The sequence below is a fragment of the Eschrichtius robustus genome, chromosome 16 (assembly GCF_028021215.1).
Source record: "Eschrichtius robustus isolate mEscRob2 chromosome 16, mEscRob2.pri, whole genome shotgun sequence".
Taxonomy (NCBI): Eukaryota; Metazoa; Chordata; class Mammalia; order Artiodactyla; family Eschrichtiidae; genus Eschrichtius; species Eschrichtius robustus.
Window position 1 is genome coordinate 89,021,389 of NC_090839.1, and position 24,659 is coordinate 89,046,047.

At 38.8% G+C, this 24,659-nt stretch overlaps 1 protein-coding gene across 3 annotated transcripts in view; it reads left to right on the plus strand.

The window, feature by feature from the left end:
- The window catches only part of RNF216 (ring finger protein 216), a 181,536-nt gene that overhangs the window by 40,411 nt on the left and 116,466 nt on the right, over positions 1-24,659 (plus strand). For 2 of the 3 annotated variants that reach the window (XM_068524090.1, XM_068524092.1), the window contains exons 4-7: positions 6,404-7,261; positions 8,223-8,299; positions 16,815-16,917; positions 18,544-18,708. In XM_068524090.1, the coding sequence (XP_068380191.1) occupies positions 6,404-7,261; positions 8,223-8,299; positions 16,815-16,917; positions 18,544-18,708 (1,203 nt within the window). The remainder of the gene's footprint in view (positions 1-6,403; positions 7,262-8,222; positions 8,300-16,814; positions 16,918-18,543; positions 18,709-24,659) is intronic. The other variant, XM_068524091.1, reaches the window with a different exon arrangement.

The following is a 24,659-nucleotide window of genomic DNA, read 5'->3' on the forward strand; positions in this document are numbered from 1 at the left end:
AATTGATGGACATTTGAGTTGCTTCCACTTTTTTGTGATTATGAATAATGAATAATGCTGCTATGGACATTCATGTAGAAGTTTTTCTGTGGACGTATGTTTTCGTTTCTCTTGAGTATTGTCTTAGTCCATTTGGGCTGCTATAACAAAATACCACAGACTGGGTAGCTTACAACAGAAATTTATTGCTCACACTTCTGCAGGCTGGGAAGTTCAAGATCAAGACTCCAGCATGATCGTGTAAAGGTCCTCTTCCTGGTTCATAGCTGACACTTTCTCACTGTGTCCTCACATGGTGGAAGGAGCTAGGAATCTCCCTGGAGCCTCTTCTATAAAGGCACTAATCCCATTCATGAGGGTTCTACCCTCATGACTTAGCACCTCCCAAAGACTCCCCCTACTGCTGCCATTACCTTTGGTGATTAGGATTTCAACATATGAATTTGGAGGCAGAGGGAATATAGACCATAGCAGGTATATACCTAGGAATGGAATTGCTGGATCACAAGGTAACTCTGTATTTTACTCTCCCAGACTGTTTTCCATAGTAGTAGCACCATTTTACATTCTTACCAGCAGTGTGAGTGTTCCAACTTCTCCATATTCTCACCAATAATTGCTGTCTATCTTTTTTATTATAGCCAACTTCATGGTTGTGAAGCAGTATCTCATTATGATTTTGATTTGCATTTCCCGATGGCTAATGATGTTGGCCTCTTTTCATGTGCTTATTGGCCATTTGTATATCTTTGGAGAAATGTCTATGCAGATCCTTTGCTGGTTTGTTTTTTTTGTTTTGTTTTTCTTTTTTAATTTTATTTTTTGTTGCATTGGGTCTTCGTTGCTGTGCTCTGGCTTTCTCTACTTGCATCGTGCGGGGGCTACTCTTCATTGCCGTGCGCGGGATTCTCATTGCGGTGGCTTCTCTTGTTGCGGAGCATGGGCTCTAGGCGTGCGGGCTTCAGTAGTTGTGGCACGTGGGCTCAGTAGTTGTGGCTCGCAGGCTTTAGAACGCAGGCTCAGTAGTTGTGACACATGGGCTTAGTTATTCTGTGGCATATGGGATTTTCCCGGACCAGAGCTCGAACCCCTGTCCCCTGCATTGGCTGGCGGATTCTTAAACACTGTGCCACCAGGGAAGTCCCCCTTTGCTCATTTTTAAAGTGTGTTGTCTTCTTATTATTGAATCTTTATATATTCTGAATACTGTACCTTATCAGATGTCTTGATTTGTGGATACTTTTTCTAGTTTTGTGACTTGTCTTTTTACTTTTTTGATAGTATCCTTTAAGCCCAAAAGTTTTAAACCTTGAAGTTCAGTTTATCTTTTTCCTTTGTCACTTCTTTTGGTATCATGTCTAATACTACATATGACCTATTTTAACCTTTTTTTTTTTTGGCCACACCGTGTGGCCTGCGGGATCTTAGTTCCCCGACTAGGGATCGAACCCGCGACTCCTACAGTGGAAGTGCGAAGTCCTAACCACTAGACCGCCAGGGAAGTCCCCCCATATGGTCTATTTTAAAGGCTAGTTCAGGCTTCCTCACATCATAGAGGCCTCAGCACTAATGTTTATTAGTGTTTTAAACTTTTTCCGAGGATTGTAAAGACTTTAAAACACTTTAACTCTATTTGTTCACCTCCCAACTTAAATACTGGGTTTTTTAATATATTTTAATTCTGTATACATTTTTTTAAATTTATTTTATTTATTTATTTTTGGCTGCATTGGGTCTTCATTGCTGTGCGCTGGCTTTCTCTAGTTGCGGAGAGCGGGAGCTCCTCTTCGTTGCGGTGCGCGGGCTTCTCATTGCAGTGGCTTCTCTTGTTGCGGAGCACGGGCTCTAGAGTGCAGGCTCAGTAGTTGTGGCACACAGGCTCAGTAGTTGTGGCTCACGGGCTCTAGAGCGCAGGCTCAGAAGTTGTGGCGCACTGGCTTAGTTGCTCTGTGGCATGTGGGATCTTCCCGGACCAGGGCTCGAACCCGTGTCCCCTGCATTGGCAGGTGGATTCTTAACCACTGTGCCACCAGGGAAGCCCCTGTATACATTGTTTTAAACAATCAGTAATCACTTTACCTTCTCCAGATACTTATCTTTTTATGTTGGTCTTCATTCCTTTCTGCATCTCTGGCCTTAAAACAGAGATTATTTTTACTCTACCTAAAGAACACTCTTTAGGATTTTCTTTATAGTAAGTCTGATATTTTCATTGAGTATAGAATTCAATGTGGCAATTATTTTCTTTTAACACAAGGAAGATACTATTCCAGTATTTTTTGCTTCCATTTTTCTTTTTCTTTGATTTATTTATTTAATTGAAATATAGTTGATTTACAATGTTGTGTTAATTACTGCTATACAGCAAAGTGATTCCGTTATACATATATATATTTTTTATATTCTTTTCCATTATGGTTTATCATAGGATATTGATATAGTTCTCTGTGCTATTCAGTGGGACCTTGTTGTTTATCCATCTGGCTTCCATTTTTCTGTTGAAAAGTCAGTCAGTCTTATTTTTTCCTTTTGAAAGCAGTGTGTGCTGCTGCTTTAAATTTTTATCTTTGTATTTGATTTCTGCAGTCTTCCTATTGCTGTATCTAGGTCTCTGTTTGGATTTTTTTTTAATTATCCAGCTTAGATCTTCAGAAATGAAATCAAGCTGCTGTTCTGCTTGAATTTTGTATTTTATCTTCAGATATTGCTTCTTTTCTCTCTCTTTTTCTAGAACTTTAGTTACATAGTTGGGTAAAACCTTTTCACTGTATTATGTGTCTCCTATTCTCTTATCTAATTTTCAATCATTTTGTGTCTCTATGCATTATTCTGGCTATTTTCTTCTGACCTGTCTTTCCGTTCACTAATTTTTCTTTTCAACTGTGTTTATTTAAAATGCTGTGCACTGATCCATTGATTCCTGATCTCAGTTACTGTATTTTTACATTCTGGAATTTCCATTTGATACTTTATTTTTTTTCTTTCTTTGTAACAGTTTCTAGTTCTCTGGTGAAACTTTCAATCTAGTCTTTTATTTCCTTAAACATGCTAAGCATGTTATTTTAGAATCCATGTCTGATAGCTTCACTATTTGAAATCACTGTAGATTTGTTTCTGTTGTCTATTACTTCTCTTGGTTTTGGTTTTCTATTATGTTGCATCAACTTCTTATATGCCTGGTTATTTTTTGTTGAGTAGTAGTATCACTATATATGAAAATTTTGAGGTTCTAGGTGATGTTATCTTTCTTCAAAGAAGGCCTATATTTGTTTCTCAAAGAAGGTTTGGGAGACCAGGAAACTCAGATCCAGAGATTTAAACTGTTGAAACTAGGATTCAGCTTCTGGGAGGTCGAGCATATTTCCAGTTTACCCTAACTTCAGTGGTGTACCCTTCAAGGAATGACCCTAGAGCTTGAGATTTACCAGAACTCCTCCCCATGGTGAGTTCTGAATTCCGATTTTGTGCACTTAGCTCCTCAAAAAAGATACCAAAGGTTTTGTTCAATCTTCTCATTCTTCATCCAGGTCTGGGATTGGCAAATGCATCTGTAGAAGAAAAGTAGCTTATTTTGTTGGATTTCTTCCTCCTGGGTCCTGAGGCCTTCAAGTAGATGTTTTGGTTTTGCTTTGATATTTTGACCAGGGTTTCTGCTTTTACTCAGTAGAAGGGTTGATCTGAATGATCTAGCATGCCATTACTAGAATCAGAAATCCACTTTGGTGTCTTTGTCCATGTGCTTTATGAATCACAGTGGTCTAGTAACTCTTGATTGTATACAGGCATGTCTCTTTTTACTGTGCTTTGCAGATATTGCTGTTTTGTTTTTTTTTTAACAAATTGCAGGTTTGTAGCAACCTTGCATTGAGCAAGTCTTTTGGCACCATTTTTCGAATAGCATTTTAAAAAATTAAATATGTACATTTTTTTTAACCATAATGCCATTGCACACTTAATAGACTATGGTATAGTGTAAACATAACTTTTCTATGCACTGGGAGACCAAAAACTTCATGAGACTTGCTTTATTGGGATACTTGCTTTATTGCAGTGGTCTGGAACCAAACCTGCAGTATCTCTGAGGTATGCCTGTAGTTGATTATATAGTTGGGTTTTGCCTAGTGGTTCTATTTAAAGAGACTTTTAAATTAAATAGGTGAATTGATCTAATTTATATTTATTAATGTGACCATTATACTTTGTTTTTATTAGTTCTCTCATAGTGTTTAATATGCTTTAAATTTTTATTGCTTTTAAAAATGATCTTTCACTATATTCCCTGCATTTTTGAGGTTTTATTTTATTTATATTGGGGGCATGTGTCCTTGCTGATAATTTGAAAGGTTTTTATCCTTAGGTTTTTTTGTTTGTTTTTAGTTCTTCTAGTACTTTTATACTTTCAACTGCTGTCCTTACATATGTCCTTACATGTTGATTTATTAGCTTTAAGTGTATCTTTTGACCCTCAGCTTCTCCATTTCCCCTCCCAACATTTGATGGTTACCTTATTTCTACAAAACCGTGATTTAGAACATTTATATTGAATAGCTGATTGTTTCATTACTTCTTTGTGTTCTTGCTTCTCTCTTTTCTCATTTCATTCACTGTGTAGTACTGATTTTATCATATGTGTTGCCCATCTACCACTTCTTTTTTCAATAGTTAGGTATCTTAATATAGTTTCTGTACTGGTTGTTTTTTATCACTACTCAACTTTGAATGCATTTGAAGTTTTCCTGGACCAGCTCTTTGCAGGCATTTATGTTGGGGAAAGGCTCAGGCACTATTCTTGGCTAGCAGGAATTCTTCCTATGACAGAGGACATTGGGGTGGTGGTGGGTGGTGCTTACATGCACGTATGCTTCTTTCTTTCTTACTGCCTGGCAGATACTGCCAGTTTCAGAGCAGCCCAGTTCAAAGTTCTCTCCCTCCTGCCTCACTGACAGCCTACCTCCAGCAGAGACGTGTGTCTTCATTCAGTCTAACCTCCTCAGAACATCCTTGCTGCCAAATGGAGTGGAGGTTCCCATTCTTCCAAGCAAGGAGTTGATTTTGCCCGCCAGGCCACACCACCTACTTTGGAAAACTCAGCCTTTCTGAAGCTTTCTCTGCCTTTCCTAAAATCTGGTTAGACTTTCCTCACTACATTTACCAGCTCCTTCTCATATATATTGTGATTTGGGATCACAGATGTCTGCTGGTTTTATCAAAGATTTTCAGTTCTGTGTCTCATTCTCCTCTCTGGATTGGGGTGATTTCAGAGAAGAGAAGGATCAGAGACATCTTTATTCTGCTACCTTAAAATTGGGCATTCCACTTTTTAAATTTATAAATAACATATGATTGTGTTCTCTATAGAAATTGAAACAATACAGATAAAACTGAAGTCTGTCTTCACCAGCCCCTTCTGCCCCAGAGGTTTCCCAGAGGAACTGTTGTCACTAGTTTGGCATGTGTCCTTCCAGATCTTTTTCTTTGAATTCATATGTATTCGCGTGTGCGTGTGTGTGTGTGTGTATGCTTTTAGAAATGGTATGTCTATGTCTGTGTTTTGATTTTTTTAAAGAATAGAATCAGTCTGTGTATGAATTGTTTTGTAACTTTTCTTCACGTAATAACGTTTATTGGTGACGTTTCCATTTCATTACATATAGAGCTACCTCTTGGAGGGGTGGAGAGTTGGAGAGTATTTTGTAGAGCAGATAAATAATAGTTTACTTAACTATTCACTTAGGAACAAACTTCACAGTGTCTCCAGTGTTTTTCTTTTTATGTTGCAAGCAGTGTGGCAGTGAATATGCCTTTGGATACGTAAGGGTTTATAGAATAGATATTGAAAAACAATATTGACAAATCATAAGAATATACATTTTTAAAAAAATAAGTAATACCAAATTGTTTTCCTAAATTCACAAGCAACGAATGATAGTATGAGAGTTTTCCCACATGTGTACCAATGCTAACTAAAAAGTAATCTAACTAAAAATTGTTTGCCAGTCTTGGGAGGGGGTACCTTGTTTTAATTTGCATTTTGCTGAATTACTAATGAGATTTAGCTGCTTTTCGTGTGTCTGTTGAACATTTCTCATTCCTCTACTGTGTTGTCATTCTTTCATTATTTTCTCTACTATGCAGTTATTTTTGTTTTACTGGTCTCATGTGAAATTATAATTCAAACTATAAGTCATGCGTCAATCAATGAATGGCTGCTCTGATTCTTACAGTTACTATAGTGTGACCAAATTTCAGTGTTAAGATAAATGTGAAGAATAGGTCTCATGGGGGAGGGCGCTTTTGTTTTTGTTTCTTTCCTGTCCTACCTCAGAAGCTCAATATAAGTACATAGGGAGGTATAGACACAGGAAAAAAATTGAATTATTATTAAAATTTCATTTTTTCTTAGACAAATAAACCTCAGACATCACGACCCAATCTCATCAAACCAGCTGCCCAGTGGCAAGATCTCAAAAGATGGGGAGAAGAAAGGCCTAAAAAGTCTAGAGCAGCCTTTGAATCAGATAAGAACGGCTTTTTTTCTGTGTGTAACAGCTCATTGTTTGGTTCTGGGGCACAGGATAATTCTGAGGATAACTACGGTGAATTTCTAGATCTTGGGCCTCCTGGAGTTTCTGAATTCATTAAGCCAAGTGGACAAACAGAAAGAGAACCCAAGCCTGGACCAAGTCATAACCAAGCAACAAATGACATTGTCAACCACAGAGCAGAGCAGAAAATCATTATCCTGAAAGAAGGTAGCCTTCTTTTTCCAGAAAGTGATCCTTTGGACACTCAGAACCAGTCATCTGAAGACTCAGAGACAGAGCTTTTATCAAACCTCGGAGAATCAGCTGATATCCTAGATGACCAGGCCATCGAAGAAGACTGCTGGTTAGACCATCCTTACTTCCAGTCTCTGAACCAACAGCCCCGTGAGATAACAAACCAGGTTGTGCCTCAGGAGCGGCAGCCTGAAGTAGAACTGGGCCCACTGTTGTATCAGCATGAACCCTCAGGGTCAGCTTTTCCAAGACCGGCTTTTCCAAGAGCAGAACCCCAGCAGGATGGGATTCCAGGCCCTTCTTCTCCTCAGCCTGCCCATCCTCTGGGAGAGCTTGAAGACCAACAGTTAGCAATAGATGATGAAGAGCCAGGTCCAGCCTTTCCACTGCAAGGATCTCAGGAGCCCAATTTGGAAAACCTTTGGGGGCAAGAAGCTCCTGACGTAGACCAAGAACTCATTGCACTATTAGTGAAAGAAACAGTAAGTTTTATTTTGATATGTAAATAATTATACACACTAAGTATACTGAATTTCCTTTTATTGCAAAAGTATTATTTGTGTGTGTGGACTTCATTTTCTGAATTTCCTAGATTTGTAGACTAGAAGGAGAGAAACTGAAGATTTGAAAATTGAATCAGGATTCCTGAATGTATGCTTAAACCCTCAGCAAGCCCTCTGGGATTCTAGCTGCAGATCATGGTTGCCCTTATGCTGTCATATGAGCAGTCCCCACAGTTTTTAAAAAGGAATTGAGTTAACTCCAACTTCAAACCCTTAAAGCAGGTTTATAAGATTACCTAGAGCTACACTGTCCAATACAGTAGCTTCATTTGGCTGTTTAAATTTAAATGTCTTACAATTAAATAAAATTTAAATTTCATTTCTGGTGGCACCAGTCATATTTTAAGTGCTCAATAGCCACATGGGGCTGAACAGCTACCGTGTTGGAAAGCACAGAATAGAACATTTCCATCTTTGTACCAAGTTCTGTTAGATAGCACTGACCTAGAAAGTCATGCAGGGCTCTGTGGGCTGCTGTTTGCCTTGGAACAGTCTTTTAACCCTTCTTCCCCCAGGTTTTTTCATCTGGTCTACTAGATTGTGTGCTTCTTGAGGGTATACACTAGAAAGTGTTTTATTCGTCTTTAGACTTCCTTTGCTTGGGCGGAGATGTTCAGTATTTATTGAAAGACTATAGAATAGATATGCAGAATGGGGGCAGAGGACCAGGTGATCTCTACGTACCTTTCTAAATTCCATATTCTGTGTAGACAGATAAATCTGGGCACCTTGTGTGAAGGTTTAAGCCAGACACAAAACTGCTTTACAGTCCTTTTCTAGTCTTTAGTCATTTTATGTACTTTTTGCCATCTGGTTTTTATTGCAATTTGAAACCATTCCAGGGAATGAAATATAAATAATGTTTTTTATTCCCTTCTAGGAAGTAAGATTTCCAGATGTAGCACATGGGTATATTGAGGAAATAATTCATTTGAAAAATTACTATGATTTGAATGTGTAAGTATACCACCATGCGTTTTTTCTTTCTTTTTTTTTATTGTGGTAAAATATACATAAAACATTTTAACCATTTGTAAGTGTACAGTTCAGTGGCATTAAGTATATTTACATCTTTGCACAACCATCACCACCATCCATCTCCAGAACTTTTTCATCTTCTCGAACTGAACCTGTCCCCACTCCCTCTCCCGAGCGCGTGCCAACCACTGTTTTACTTTCTGTCTCTATGAATTTGGCTCCTCTAGAGACCTCATGTAAGTGGAATCACACAATATTTGTCCTTTTGTGGCTGGCTTACTTCAGTTAGCATTATGTCTTTTTGAATCATCCTATTAGAAGAGTTCTAATTTTAGTCGTATACAGACTGTTTTCTGGATCTTGTGTAGAATCATGCATGGTTACAGAATTAAAATCTTTAGTTAATTCTTAGCATTGATACTACCCATGTTTTGGTCAGGATGTTAAAGACATATTCTTCCCTATATTTGTAACAAAGTATTCTGTAGCCCCTCTGCCCATTTGGAGAAAGGTATGGAAGTGTTTTTTTTAGTTTTCATTATAAAGATGATAAATATGTTTTTTAAAAAATAAAAGTGTCCCAAAGAATACAAAATGAAAAATAAGTCTCTTTCCTCTTATACTCTTTCACCTCCTTCTAGTATGCAGAGGTGGAACAGTTGTAAATTTGTAAAGAGCAATAGGTATTGAACTTGATCAAATTTTTTGCTAATTAATACAGATTATTGTAATTAAAGGTGGATACTAAACCTCTGTCCTCAAAGATTATATTCTGTACTGTAGAACTCAGCAAGGGTGCGAGTGGGAGCTGGCTGCCTTGACCAAGAGGGAAGGGCCCTCTTTCTGAGGTTAACAGCCCAGAGGAGGTACTTTTTTCTAATTCATACGAAGGCACTGTTGGTGCCGTTGGCAGCCCTATCTCTCCCCCTCCGTCCAGAGGCAGGCACTGTTACCAGTTTTTTAAACCAAGATGGAATCAAGGTTTCAAATGTATTTGTTTATCTTTTTAGCTTTTTAATTTAGAACAGTCCCCCACTTACTTTTTTTTTTAATGTTACTGATTTTTTCCCCCTGTAATTTTTTTTTTAAGTTTTTTATTTATTATTTATTTATTATTTTTATTTTTGGCTGTGTTGGGTCTTCGTTTCTGTGTGAGGGCTTTCTCCAGTTGCGGCGAGTGGGGGCCACTCTTCATCGCGGTGTGCGGGCCTCTCACCATCGCGGCCTCTCTTGTTGCGGAGCAGAGGCTCCAGACGCTCAGGCTCAGCAGTTGTGGCTCATGGGCCCAGTCGCTCCGCAGCATGCAGGATCCTCCCAGACCAGGGCTCGAACCCTTGTCCCCCGCACTGGCAGGCAGATTCTCAACCACTGCGCCACCAGGGAAGCCCTCCCCCTGTAATTTTTGAACATAAAAAGTTGAAAGACTATAAAGTGAACACCCTGTATCCACCACCTAGATTATTACCTGACATTCTGCTGTAAGGAAGATTTTGCCTTTTTTTTTTTTTTAATTTTTGGCTGAGTTGGGTCTTCGTTGCTGCGCGCGGGCTTTCTCTGGTTGATGTGAGCAAGGGCTACTCTTCGTTGCGGTGCGCGGGCTTCTCATTGCGGTGGCTTCTCTTATTACAGAGCACAAGCTCTAGGTGTGTGGGCTTCAGTAGTTGAGGCTCGTGGGCTCTAGAGAGCAGCCTCAGTAGTTGTGGCACACGGGTTTAGTTGCTCCGCAGCATGTGGGATCTTCCCGGACCAGGGCTCAAACCCGTGTCCCCTGCATTGGCAGGCGGATTCTTAACCATTGAGCCACCAGGGAAGCCCTGTGCTCTTTTTTAAATCTCTGTAGACATAAAGGTTTTGTATAAGTGGTGCTTTATAATCAGTTATAATTTTTCTCTTTTTGAAACTGAATTATCCTAAATTTGACCAGTAGGAGCCTCTTAAGATGCACCTGTGTCTTTTTAGCATGACTCCATTAGTCTTTGAGCACATCCTGGCTTTCTAATAGGCCAAGTTACCCCAGGCTTACCTTCAACTTCTCTGCCCAAAACCTGGAATCTGTCATTTCCCTCAAGAAACCCAGGTTTCTTAGAATGAGGATTTTTTTTGTTATTTATAAACTAACATCTTGGGGCTAAACTTGCTCATCATACCTACTAGCCTGTCATTACTTCTAGGACCTTTTCAAGGGACAAACCAAGAAAATAAGTTTTTTTTAAATCATGAATTTATATTCAAAATTTCCCTTTCAAATTTAACATTAAAATTTTTTTCTCCATCTTTCTGAATTTTACATTTATGTGTTGTTTTTTTCTTCCACTAAAAACTTAATTTCTAATAACATTAATATATTTATTTTCTTTATCCTAAAATATATATAAAATAATGTTAACATTATAGTACCGATGTTACTAGTACTAATACCTCTACTGAGTGAAGTAAACAATGTTTTGTAGTTATTTTTGCACTTATGTATATTTCACTAAGGCAATACAGTTAGAATATAGACTGTACTGGGCTGTAGATTGATGATGTTGGTCAGGTCTGGAAATTTTGTAGCCACAATCTCATTAAATAATTCTTTTGCCCTGTTCTCTTTTTCCCCTCTTCTGTAACACTTTTCTTCTAACCCCTGTCCATGATGGCTCTTAACACCATCTCTTTGTTTCTGAGATGCATGCCACATGATTTTTCAGATCTAACCTCCAGCTCACCAATTTGTCTTTTCAGTGGAGTATAATCTGCTAGTAAGTCCATCCGTTATGTTTTTAATTTCAGTTTCTATATGTTTTTCATTTCTAGTATTTTTATTCTTTAATTCTTCAGGCCATTCTTCTAGTGTTTTATTTTTTGTTTGTGTTTTTAATCATTCTAGGTCTTTAAACACAATAAACATAACTTCTTTGTGTTCTGGGTGTGATCATTCTGACACATGAAGTTCTTGTGAATCTCATTCTGTTGTTTCTCCTGGCCTCATGGTGTCCTGTTTCCTTGCGTTATTTTGTAGATTTTGACTGTGAGCGCATTACTTGAGGTCTTGATAGAAACGGTTCCTTCAGGGAGGATTTGCTTTAACTTGTCATGTGCCTCAGGGCAATGTCAGTCTAATACTACTTTAGGTTGTTGTCTGGAAGTTTTATCTTACCTGGGTAGTAAGACTTTAGTCCTGGATGAGGACTGGGTAATCTTCACAAATTCTCAGGGGGAGTTTTGTTTTCCCATCCATCCACTCAGCATCCAGTGTTAAGGCATGCTTTTCCATGTGGTCTCTGAGCTTTGTCTCTTATCCTGTATGCCCTGTGAAAACTAAGGGCTCATGTTTATTAGGATCAACAAATGCCCTCAGAAAAACTGCTTCTGTGTTTAGCCTATTTCTTAGGGGTGTCAGTTTCACTTAGGTTTGGACTCCTGAAAACTCCTTACTAACTTAAACATATTGATGTACTTTAAAAGTTTTATTTTAATATTTCATTCAGCAGTTTTCAATTGGAGACTGCCTGTGTACTTAATTGGTACTTAATCTTCCATACTCCTGGAAGGGGAAGCCATTTTGTTATTTTACACGCCATTCATTCTTCTCAAGCCTTTCCTCCATATTCTGGATTGTGTATAACTTAATTTTTTTAATTTTTGGACTATAATACACATACAGAAAAATGCACAAAATAAAGATGCACAGCTTAATAATTTATCACAAATCAAACGTTCATGTAACCACCACCCAGAAATCTTCAAAAAATAGAGCATTGCTGCCATCTTTGAATGCTGTATGAAGATTTCATGTAGTCTGTATTCTCTCATGACTGGCTTCTTTCAACATTATGTTTGTGAGATTCTTTCATGCTGTGTATAACTATAGTTCATGCATTTTTGTTGCTAAGTAGTATTCCACTTGTATGAAAATGCTGTAATTAAGTTTTTCCCTCTACTTTTGATGGACATTTGGGTTGTTGTCACTTTTTGGCTGTTGCAAATAATGCAGCTGTGAGCATACTTGTACATGCCTCCCAAGCCCGTCGTCTTAACCAGACTTGGCCTTCTTTACCACCCTGTTGGCTAGTGATACCTTCAAGTAGAAATTTTTTAATTTTATTTTTAAATTTTGGTCTTGTTTCTCATCTTTGGGAGTATTGGTCTGCCATTACTAGAAGTGAAGGTGCTGTTTTATTCTAAGCTTTTAAAATATTTTCTTTTTGAGTTTGTAAACAACATGATGACAACTGCATTATTTTTAATTAATAAACTTTAATTTTAGAACAATTTTAAATTCATAGCAAAACTGAGCAGAAATAACTACATTTTTACAATGAAAAATATTTCCTAGACTTCCACTCAACTAAAAAACAACTGATTGATTGATTGATTGATTGATTGATTTTTGGCTGTGTTGGGTCTTCGTTCCCGCACGCGGGCTTTCCCTAGTTGTGGTGAGTCGGGGCTGCTCTTCCTTGCGGTGTGCGGGCTTCTCATTGTGGTGGCTTCTCTTGTTGTGGAGCACGGGCTCTAGGTGCGCGGGCTTCAGTAGTTGTGGCACACAGGCTCAGTAGTTCTAGCTCGAGGACTCTAGAGCGCAGGCTCAGTAGTTGTGGCACACGGGCTTAGTTGCTCTGCAGCATGTGGGATCTTCCCAGACCAGGTCTCAAACTCGTGTCCCTGCATTGGCAGGCGGCTTCTTAACCACTGCGCCACCAGGGAAGTCCAAACTGATTTTTTTTTAACGTACCTTTTTAGTTCTTGGAATGAAAACATAATTTTTTTTGGAGGGTAAATACAATTTTGGATATCTTTTTTATGAAATAATGTTAAGTAAAAAAATATTTTCCATTTTTTATGGTGTTATTAGTTATTACTTTTAATAAAAATTATTCTATTGAATTTTCCTCTTTGTTAAATATTTTTCCTGTTCGTAGTTTCACTAGTGTTCCGATAAACATTATTCTGCGTTATTCCGTGTAGTACTTTTCCTTTTTTTTGTTATACACTGTATGCTGAAACCCTAAAAGTTAAGATTTGGGATCAGGGATTATAAACAGATTCATGATCCTTGAAACATATTTCCAAATAGCTTTCCAGGGAATTCCCTGGCAGTCCAGTGGTTAGGCCTCTGCGCTTTCACTGCGGAGGGCCTGGGTTCAATCCCTGGTTGGGGAACTAAGATCTCACAAGCCAAGTAGCGCAGCAAAAACAAACAAACTAACAAATAGCTTTCCTGTGGAGTTGTGCCAGTTTATGTTGCTGTTAGAGATGTATATGAATTGGTTTAATCATTCCTCAACAATATTAAGTAGTGGTCTTATTTTAACTAGGCATAAAGTAATTAGTATTTTAGTTGCATTTCTTTGATAATTAGCTGTGTACCATTTTTCATATATTTGTTTACTAATTGTATTTCCCTCCTATGTGAATTGTTTACTCCTTCTCTTGTCTCATTGAATTCCTTTTTTTGTTAATATTTTCCTGATTATGAAGCATAATGTTTGTTCATTTTAGAAACTATAAATGATAAAGTATATACCTAGCACATTTAGTAACAGAATACTGATTTGAATAGGAAATACCAAGTAGTATTTTGAATAACTTATAGTAAATATTAAAGTAATCCTTTAGAAATTTAGTATACTATAATGCTTCCCTCTTATTCTACGGATGAATATATTATTTTTTAAATATCTGCAAAATTAGTCTTCTATGTAATATCGGTAAAGTGTGATCAAATTGACAGATTCTGTGACAGTTCTGTTCTCCTACCTCCTGAGTCTCATACATGTCCTTTTTTCTAGGGGCTTACTGACTGTGCTTTTCGCATCACTTAAAAGCAAATATTCATCCTTAAACATAAATTCCTGTGAATTCCAAAGGAAAGGGAATGTTCAATAACTGTATTGAATCTTTTGAAACTTACAGTATGATTTTCCTGACACTGCTTTCCTTTCGTCCCTGGGCTGTTGAGACTAAGTTGTTAATTCTCACAACTAAGTTGAATGTTGTTAATGTAGGGCCGAAAGGAGGCCCAAAGCAGAGTTGAGCAAGCTGGTATTTTGTGGGGCTGACTCTCAGTCACTTTGTGTGCAGTCTTTAAGTCACCTTTAGATGTAACCAGCTGGTCATTTTAGCAGGAGGGGCCTGTTCACCAGAGAACCTGCTGTGATGGTAACCTACTCTTTGACGCTTTAACTAAGACTTTTCACTCACATGTGATGCAACTTAAATTGGATCGAGGCAGCAACAACTATTAAAGAATAAAAGCTTGGAATATTAGCTTGGCCTATTTAGTGGGAGTGCTTTCTCGAAACCCTTTAGCTTGTCAGGTCAGATCAAGCATGAAATAATACCAATAGGTGGGCAGATTTGAGTTCTGACAGGCGTCCCCCTGCGTTTGCCCCAGGCTGTAAATATTAATTTTATTTGGTTGTAGCTTATATCTGTAGAAGGGAAACTTTGTTCTTAATTATCTGTGCCACTGAATGTCATTTAATTCCAGGAAAGTTGTGTTGGTGAGGGTAGAGAAGATATTAAAATGGAAATGAATTTTGACAGTTCAAAGTGAGAGCCTCTGATATCTGCCATGTGGAATTCCACATCTTGCAGCATTTCGATATGTGAAGTTTTTAATAGTGTTGAAAATATAAAATGAATTGCTAAGAGAAGAACCTCTAAAATGCGGGGGTGGGGGTGATTCAGAAATTATACCTACTATTCTATAGCATGCACTTTAGAAAGTGCATAAAAATAGAACATTTTAAAGGATGAGATTTTAAAAACTAGAAACAGAAGTTTTACTACTTTCTTCCAACACCCTAGCAGGTCATCTTCCATGCATCCCACTTAGGAGACCTCTGGCTTCACTCATGCATGGCTGTTCTATTAAAGAAGATTACTTTATATTTGACCTTTTTATCTTTCCCCAAATTCCTGGTTTTGGGGCAGTCTGTTGGCCTGTGGTAGCCACACTTATCAGAATGTTACAAACAGGTAAGATTGGAATGGAGGAGCTGTTCCACATCTGGTTTGTAGTACGTCCAGTTGTGCATGTTAAAGGGGTTGTTTGGAACTTCATGCCTTTCTCCACGAATACTGGGTTCTTAACAGTGACTGATTCTCAGGTTAGCCTTCAGAGATCTGTATAACCTGTGGTGCTCATCAGTTTGTACTGGAACAGAGTCACCATCAATGACAATGCTTTTAATGGGAAATGTGCTTAGAATTCTTGACTAGGGGTGTCTCCCCTTGCTACTACTGTAATATGGGAAAGGGGTTTTTCCCTCTCTGGGCCTCTGGCATTGTGTTCCAGAGACTGGGCGTGGTGATAGGAAGAGGAGAGCTTAACGATAAGAAGCATGGGACTCCTGGAAGTGATGATGAAGAAAAAGGTGTTGAGGTGTGCTGACCGGTCCTGGAGTAGGAGGAAGAGGGGGCTTTGCAGTCGGGCTTTGTATTCCGGTCAGTGCTGAGGGTCATGAGGGGGACTGCAAAAGAAGCATGCCTCCCTAGTTTTTAGTCCCCAAACACTGGCCCTTGGTGAGAAGAGGAGCTGGAGGTGAGCACTTTTTCTCTGTCTTCTTCCTGCTAGACCTGTCTTAATTAGAGGCTGCCCTCCTCACACTGGACAGGAGAGACCTGGGGAGAAGGGAGTTGAGTGAGAATCATGGTGGGGCACCTTCGAGGCAGTGGAGTCATCTTCAGAATCTGCAGGAGCAAGGGAAGGAAGGTAGAGGAGAGGGGAAGCCCCGGTTGCCCTGTGACTGGGAAGCTTTCTTGCTACTGAAGTGGCTCGTGCTGCATACCGCCAGGCTGTACTTGCTTCTGTGGAATCATCCCAGGAGTACAGTTCGTTGCCTTCTTTGGTTGTTATAGGGTGAAGGGCCTTGTTAGTTAACATTTGTAAATCTGGGTGGTGATACATCTCTCATGTTATCTTATTCTCTATATCCTTACTTTTGAAGGATTTCATAGTAGTGATAAAAAGACAAAGTTGTGAGTTTGGTATGAAGAGAGTCTGTTCTTAAGCAAACATGGTCTGTTCCTCCAGCCTTACAGTAAACTGAGCATCCCTCAGATTGTCATGGGGATTTATTACCGTAGGGTTAAAAAAAGTATTAATGAATTAGTAGAAGGTCTTTTATGTTCCATTTATATTTATTAACTCTTAGAAAACTATTTTTAATTGTGAATGTAAATACAAACTTTTCCCTATACAGTTCAACCAGTAAGAATGTCAGTGACTTCATTATATTGATACCCAACTAATAGAAAAACTTCAGAGTTTATATTTATCAGTATGTATATTACTTTTTAAATTAGCAAGTAAAAATAGAGATTCAGTGTAACTGTCTTTTGTCTATTTATTTGTTTTGTTTTTCTGATCTGCAAACATTTTAATTCCCTGATAGGTCAATTATAATGTGTGTCTAGAAACTTTATTTTCACACATTACGTTTGAATCAATGGGCAGGTGTGGGATTTGGAAGCAGTATGAAAATAACATCATTTATTTTTGCAGACTTTGTAATTTTCTTCTGGAAAATCCAGATTATCCAAAGAGAGAAGATAGAGTCCTTATCAATCCCAATAGCAGCCTGCTTGCCAGCCAAGATGAGATAAAGGCAAGTTGTGCTCTTGTTTTGCAGTGTCTACTTGGAAATGCTCTGCCCTTTTCATCATTTTTAAGGGAATAAACTGCTTTGTCAAGACATATTTTTTTAAGACTCTCCAGGAAAAGAGGATTTCAGAATATATATTTTAGTGGGGTTTCTCCATCTGAGTCACTTTGAATTCTGTATTTGACTTCTTTCATTGTAACTCTGTCTTTCCTTCTCCACAAAGAATTAAACAAATCCTCCATATCTTTAATCCTACAAAGGAAGTTCCTAAGATAAACAAGAATTGGACCGGACTATTTGTATCATTTTAGGGTTTTTTTTAACATTTTATTATGAAATTTTCAAACATACAGTAAAGTCAAAAGACTTTTCCATTGATTTCCTATATACCCACCAGCAGGACTATTAAAAGTTAACATTTTCCTATGTCCATTTTGTCATACGTCCATCCCCGTGTCCATCAGCTCATTCCTCTCATATTTGATTTCATTATAATGCACTTCAAAGTAAATTGCAAAAACATCAATAAACTGCCCCGTAAATACTTTAGCATGCAGATTATTGCCTAAAGTTTAATGTCTGTTTACAGTTTTTCTTTTTGTATAAGATTTATATACAGTACATACACCTGTGTAACCAAATCCTATATCAAGATATAAACAGTTTGGTTTTTAAAAATCTTAATCATTGTCTTCATTTGTGATCCAGACTAGCATTTAGTGTGTTAAGCGGTTGAAGGAAAGTCTAGTTCAGAACTGCTTCACTGGGATCTGTTGTACCATCCTTCTACTTGCCACAAATTCTTTTTGACTCTTTCTTTTATGTATGGGTATTACTCATTTTATTGCTCTTTATTGTGCTTTTCAGATGTTACAATTTTTTTTACAAATTGAAGGTTTGTGGCAATCCTGCCTTGAGCAAATCTGTCGGTGCCATTTTTTCAACAGCATTTGTTCACCTCGTGTCTCTATGTCACATTTTGGTAATTCTCACAATATTTCTGACTTTATTATTATATTTGTCATGGTGATCTGTGATCAGTGACCTTTGATGTTACTGTTGCAAAAAGATTGACTTGCTGAAAGCTCAGATGATGGTTAACATTTTTTAGCAATAAATTATTAATGCAGCATGTACCTTTTTTTTGTACATATGCTGTTGCACACTTACTAGACTACAGTATGGTGTAAACATAACTTTAACTTTTTTTGCATTGGGAAACCAAAAAATTTGTGTGACTCGTTTTATTGTGATACTAACTTTATTGCAGTGGTCTGGAACCAAACCCACAGTTTCCCTGAAGTATGCCTGTATTTTGTAGCTGGAAAAAAATTCATTTTTCTAAACATTTTGTGAAAAGAAAATGGCTAAAAAATTGGGTTCAAATCCCCAGCTATACTTTTTCATAGTTCCAACTAGTAAAACTAGTCTTCAGACTCCAGGCAGCCTGTTTAACCTCTGTGAACTATCCTTTCTTCATCTCTATTCAGGGTTGGTATCCTCCTTTAGAGTAATTATGAGTACAAGTCAGATTATTCTATTCTGTAGTAAATAATTCTTCAAATGATTTCCCCCCTCATAGGAAGTGCACCGTCTGGCCTCTAATGTTGTGCCTCTCTCTCGTTCCAGTTGCCTAAAATAGACTTTTTTGACTATTCTAAATTGGCTCCTCTTGACCAGCGCTGCTTCATCCAAGCTGCTGACCTCCTGATGGCCGACTTCAAAATGCTCAGCAGTCAGGACATCAAGTGGGCCCTGCATGAGCTCAAAGGACACTATGCAATCACCCGAAAGGTGCTCTACTTAGTCTTCCTGGTGGGGTCACACCTCTTGACTACTACTTCCCGTGATAACAGAATGAAGAGTTCAGCTTGTGGAAATTGGGATGGTTTATGATGGTAAAGAGCTAAGGAGTTTGTCGGGGTGAAGATAAACAGACAAAGGTATTTGCTGATCAGGAAGAACTGAATGAAAAGAAATACATGTTAGAAGCAGGGAAGTTCTGGTTTGACCATAAAGACATGGAGGGTAATGAATTTTCTCATGGAATGCGGATGACTAGAGTGTAAAAGATGCACTTCAGTGCTACTCCTCCCTCATTTGCTTTCTGACTTGGAGCTGGCCACCACAGTCCTCCCCCAGATGGCTCAGTTAGCAGTTACATGTAGAGTCTGTAAAAGGCCCAGGAACCCAGCTCTGCCCAGGGAGTGGTGGTTTGCCTCAGAAGAGAGTGGGCAGCTACTGAAAGCTCTCAAGGTTTTGTTTTTTGACTCTGGGCCCTAAATAAGATTCCATGTGAGGGCCTCTGTTGCAGGGCTTGGAAGGGTGCTGGTCACTAGTGGGTAGCAGACATGCTTCATTTAGTGAAGTCCATTGTACAGTGCCCGTTTCATGGCAGTCAGCCAGGATGGAAGAGTGAGCACCAACAGGTCCTTGACTCGTTCCTCTTCTTTCTCCTGCCTTTAAATCCATTTCTCCTGCTGAAGTTCTGGTGATTCTCAGCAGACAGTGTGCTTTTCTTTCCAGAAGACAAGCAAATGTGGAGTTAACTTTAATGGTTAAAACACCCACTGGGTCTTAACCTGAAAGAAGGTGAACATCGGTGAATTTGCTGAGTGTAGGCCCCTTCCACCTTTAGATTGATAACATCTAGGCAGCTGTCAACAAACTCCTAATTGTAGGTTCATTTTAGGTAAAATTACTCTGAAGGCAACACAGAGATAGTGCCTTCTGTTTCTGAGTCTCATTCCCCATGCTAAAGAGGGAATGTCTGTACTGTCATTGAGAAATGAATGAGCTTACCCCCCCAAAATAATGACTTTGAGAAAGAATGGGCTCTTTCATCTTTAGGCCCTGCCTGGCGTCTTTACTGACGCTTTGGTGCCTCACACCTTTTCCGAGCTCCCAGGGAGCCTAGATGAGAAGTAAGAGGGCAGCAGCAGGAGACAGCCCCTGTGGTCTGGGTGTGGGCTGGTCCTCATCGGTAACGTCCCTGCCGCCATCCTGAGATCAGTAAGAGTAACTGTACTCGCACATGCTTCTCCCCACTGAAGGCCTACTAGTTATGTGGGTGGGAGGTTGTAGGGCTTTGTGGCTCAGTTCTTGTTCATACCTTCCTTATCCTTTTCCTCGTTTTTCTGGCCCTTTATATTTTTATGGTGTCTGCTTGTTTTGGTGGGTAATTTAAAAACTTGCAGGATTTTGAAAAGAAGTGGGTTGGACTGTTTGAATGAATGTAAGGTGTTTAAGGAGAAATAATGTTTGACAGAAGCTAAAATCTGATGTGCTCAATCAGAAAGTCTCCCTGCTGTATGGACATGGTGCACAAGACTTCTGCCTTGTAGGAAGTTACACTCAACGTGGACAGGGATGTAGAAAACACACCCGGAGATGCTTCCTAGTTTCAGCAATAGCATGTCTTCCCTGCGCCACTCCCCAAACATGGTGATAGCTTTGGGAAGGTATGCTGACTGAAGACAGAGTCAATTCTCCATGGATTTCTCTTTTTTTCACTTTTTACTATAAACATCAAACACATATAGAAGTAAAGATGGTGTTGTAACAAGCCCCTGCTTACTGTCACTCAGCTTCAGCAATTATCAGCTTCAGCAATTACCAGCTCCTGGCCAGTCTTGTTGTATTGTATTTCCACCCCTACCCACTTCTCCCTCCCAGACTGTTGTGAAGTAAATTCCAAGCTTCATTTCATTTTTTTCATCCATAGGTATTTCAGTATTTATCTTTAAAAGATAGATACAAAGACAAAATAATTTTTAAAACACAACCAAAATACCATTATCGCAGCTTAAAAATTAACGTCATCAGATACCCAGTCAGCATTCAGATTTCTCTGAATATGTCAGAAATCTTTAGCTTGTTTGGTCATAGAGTTCCAAGTAAAATCTGTTTATTGCAGTTGATTGATAAGTTCTTAAATCTCTTTTTAAAAATCTGTAAGCTCTCTCTCTTCCCCCTTTATTTTTCCTTACTGCCTATTTGTTGGGAAAAACTGGGTTGTTTTATCTTACAGGTTTTCACAGTCTAGATTTTGCTGACTGCACCCCTGCATTGTAATTAAATGATTCCTCTGTCCCCTCAGTTTTGTATAAATTGATGGTTACATCTAGAATCTTGATCAAACTTTGGTTTGGTTTTTTTTCTCTCTCTCTTGAATTTTAATTCTACTTCTGCCACTTGTTGGTGTGTGACTTTGAGCAAGTGTCTTAAACTTGCAGAACTTCAGTTTTCTGTTAGTGAATAGTGGATGTCTTAGATGGGTAATGTGAGAATTAGATGAGATAATATATAGCAGGCCTATAACACAGTGCCTCACATATATCAAGTTTCAGTAACAGGTTCCCATCCCTTCACACTTCTCTCTGTGTGCTACAGAATAATTTTCAAACCTTTTTACTTAACAGTTACTCAGTGCTATCTTCAGAGTTGGTCCTTAGTGTAGTACAAGAGCACAAGAACCTTGTGTGGTTCGGCCTCCTTAGGTTTGCAGCGCTGAATTCATGCTGGAGAGGCCTGTGACCAGCAGGGCCCACTCTGGTTTGTTCCCAGCCTGTGGTATGGAGGCCCAGAGTGCAGGAAGACTCTATCCGCATGTGTATGCACTTGTGGATATTTTAGCTCCACTCTTTTTATGGGTGTATCCTGTGGGTAAGCTTCTTGGAGACCCCAGTGCAGCTGCAGTAATGTTTCTTCTGGTTGTAAAGTTCTGTAGGGACAGAAATGCTATCAGCACTAAGTGTTTTCAATGAATAACTTCTAAACTGGAGAGAACTGGTCATCCTTAAAATTCACAACAGGAACTACTTCTTAAAATGAATGTTTATTTTTATCAAACTAATTAATTTCCATAGTTTAAAAAATCAGGGACTTCCCTGGCTGTCCAGGTTTTTGACTCTGGGTAAATCTTTCCACACCCAACAACTTGAAAGTTGTTCTTATTCTAGTTTTGCTTTTTGTCAAACCTGTCAATTCTCTTTTTTTTTTTTTTTTTTTTTTTTACCCAGAGCCCTCCCCTCCTTCCTCTTCCAGTCTGTTCTTTTTTTTTCTTTTTTTCAATTAAAGTGTACTTGCTGTACAATATTACATAAGTTACAGGTGTACAGTATAGTGATTGACAATTTTTAAAGGTTATACTCCATTTATATTTATTATAAAATACTGGCTATATTCCCTGTATTGTACAATATATCCTTTTTAGTTTATTTTATACCTAATAGTTTGTACTTCTTAATTCCCCATCCCTATATTTCTCTTCTCCCCTTCCCTCTCCCCACTGGTAACCACTAGCTCTCTGTATATGTGAGTCTGTTTCTTTTTTGTTATATTCACTAGTTGTATTTTTTAGATTCTACGTGTAAGTGATATCATGCACTATTTGTCTTTCTCTGTCTGACTTATCTCACTTAGCATAATGCCCTCTAAGCCCATCCATGTTGTTGCATATGGCAACATTTCATTCTTTTTTATGGCTGAGTAGTATTCCATTGTATATATATTCCACACCTTCTTTATCCATTCATCTGCTGGTAGACTCCAGTCTGTTCGGATTGTTCTTCACGCCTGCTGCATAGCTTTTATCTTGAGAATTCCCTTTGCCTTTTGACAAAGATTAATTTTCTGTATTCTAGATCCTGACAACTTTCTGTGTCTTCCTTTACACACTCATGCTTGACTGATGGTTCCACTGGATTGAAAATTATTTCCCCTCCTAATTCTTCTCAATAATTCTGCCCCAGATGTGACTACTTCTTTCTTTCAGGCAGTTTGTTGAATGCCTGCCATAGGTCACACATTGGTAATGTCACAGTGAATATACAGGTTCCCTTCCTTCATGGAGCTTAATGCTAGTGGACAGAGCCATCTTTTTTAACCCACCCCTTGACTTCTGTTCTCTGAGGTGGTCGTTCTCAGGGTCTTGACTACCCAGGCTTCCTAGATTTCTCCCTCTGTGTACTAGAATGGTCATCTCTGTCTCCATGCAGGTAACATATCCCTGTCTCTGAACCTGACCTTTCCACCAGGCTCCACAGAGGAGTCTCTGTCTACTTCTCAGCTTTTGCATCATCACATGACGATTGTCGTGTTTTTAGGTCATCCCTTAAAAGAAGTTTGGCTGTTGTCAGAGATGTCCCAAAAATCTTACCAGACTGTATCCTTGATTCTCAAAACGAATACTTTGAGTGGGTATTTGATTTGTGAGTGTGAGCAGCCTGGAGGGAAAAGTGCCAGAAACAACAAAAGGAAAATTTTTTAAATTATTTCTTCATTATCTGTTCTGTGTTCTTCCTGGTAGGTTTTTGGGGTACTTACTTCATGGTAGTTACTGACTAGACCCTGAGGACACTGATGTGCGTAGAATACAAATTAGCTTCTTTCCAAAGAGTTTTCAGTCTGTTTGAGGAGATTAAAGTTTAAAAAAAGGCTAAAGCAATGTGATGAGTATTATAAAAGAGAGTGAATAAAGGTGCATGAGGGCACTAGGAAAGAAATGAAGATGTCATTTGAACAGGGTCTTAAAGATGCTTTCACTAGAGGACTAATATGTGAAAGGCTAAAAGGTAAGAAAAAGTAACTGTGATGCCTTTTGGTTGTGTAGGTGTAAATTATAACTAGCAGGTCTCGAAAGGAAGGAATTCTGATTCTCTAATTTTATTTGTCTACTGGACCTTTAGTCAGTAGGTTAAGTAGGGAATTACCTGGTGGTCTAGTGGTTAGGACTCAGCGCTATCACTGCCGTGGCCCAGGTTCAGTCCCTGGTCGGGGAACTGAGATCCCACAAGCTGAGAGGCGCGTCCAGAAAAAACAAAAAAAAGATAAGTAATGAATGTTAATATAACTATTAAGGTAAGATTTTGGAGGTGCCTTTAATTTTTAGGCAACATTTTGTTTTAAGGTACAGCTTCCTGACAGGTATGAGTTTGTGTTCATATATATGGATTTTTTTTTTCCTGCTAACTAGAAACAGTATTTAAATGGGACCAAGGTAATGACCTCAGTTCTTCCAGTCAGGAGCCTCTATGTTTTTTGTTTGTTTGTTTGTTTAATATTTATTTATTTGGCTGCACCAGGTCTTAGTTGTGGCATGTGGGATCTTTTAGTTGCGGCATGCGGGATCTAGTTCCCTGACCAGGGATTGAACCCGGGCCCCCTGCATTGGAAGCGTGGAGTCTTAACCACCGGACCGCCAGGGAAGTCCCAGAAGCCTCTGTGTTTGATGACAGTGTAGTGTGGTTGAAAACCCAGTAGACTACCTACCAGTTATGAGCTCTGAGTTCACATTCCGGTAATCAGTTGCTGATAAATGACATCTGCCGTTTAATTACCTCATTTTTAAAATGCAAATCATAATAACTTATCCTGCCTCCTTTCCTGGGTTTTTGCACATAGCCCTGGTTCAAGGGTGGGGTTTTACCTGTAGATAAAACCTGGTATAGATTAGTAGTTTTGCAGCTGAGTACAAACATGTGACTTTAAGATTGGTGCCTAAGGATTTGTGGGGAACGCCTTGGGTAGTGGGACAGAAAGAAGAAACAGAAAGCAAGGAAGGAGGCACTGCAGCTGTAGAGGACGTTGATCCGGGATATAGAGAGGTAGCAAGATGAATCTTGGTGTTGGCCAGCTCTTGATGGGGTTTCACTGAAATCTGAGGGCAAGGTGACGTCAAAGAGAGGAGCTTTAGTTCCGAGACTGGCCTGACTTCCTATACTAGCTTTAATTAAGGTTTGACT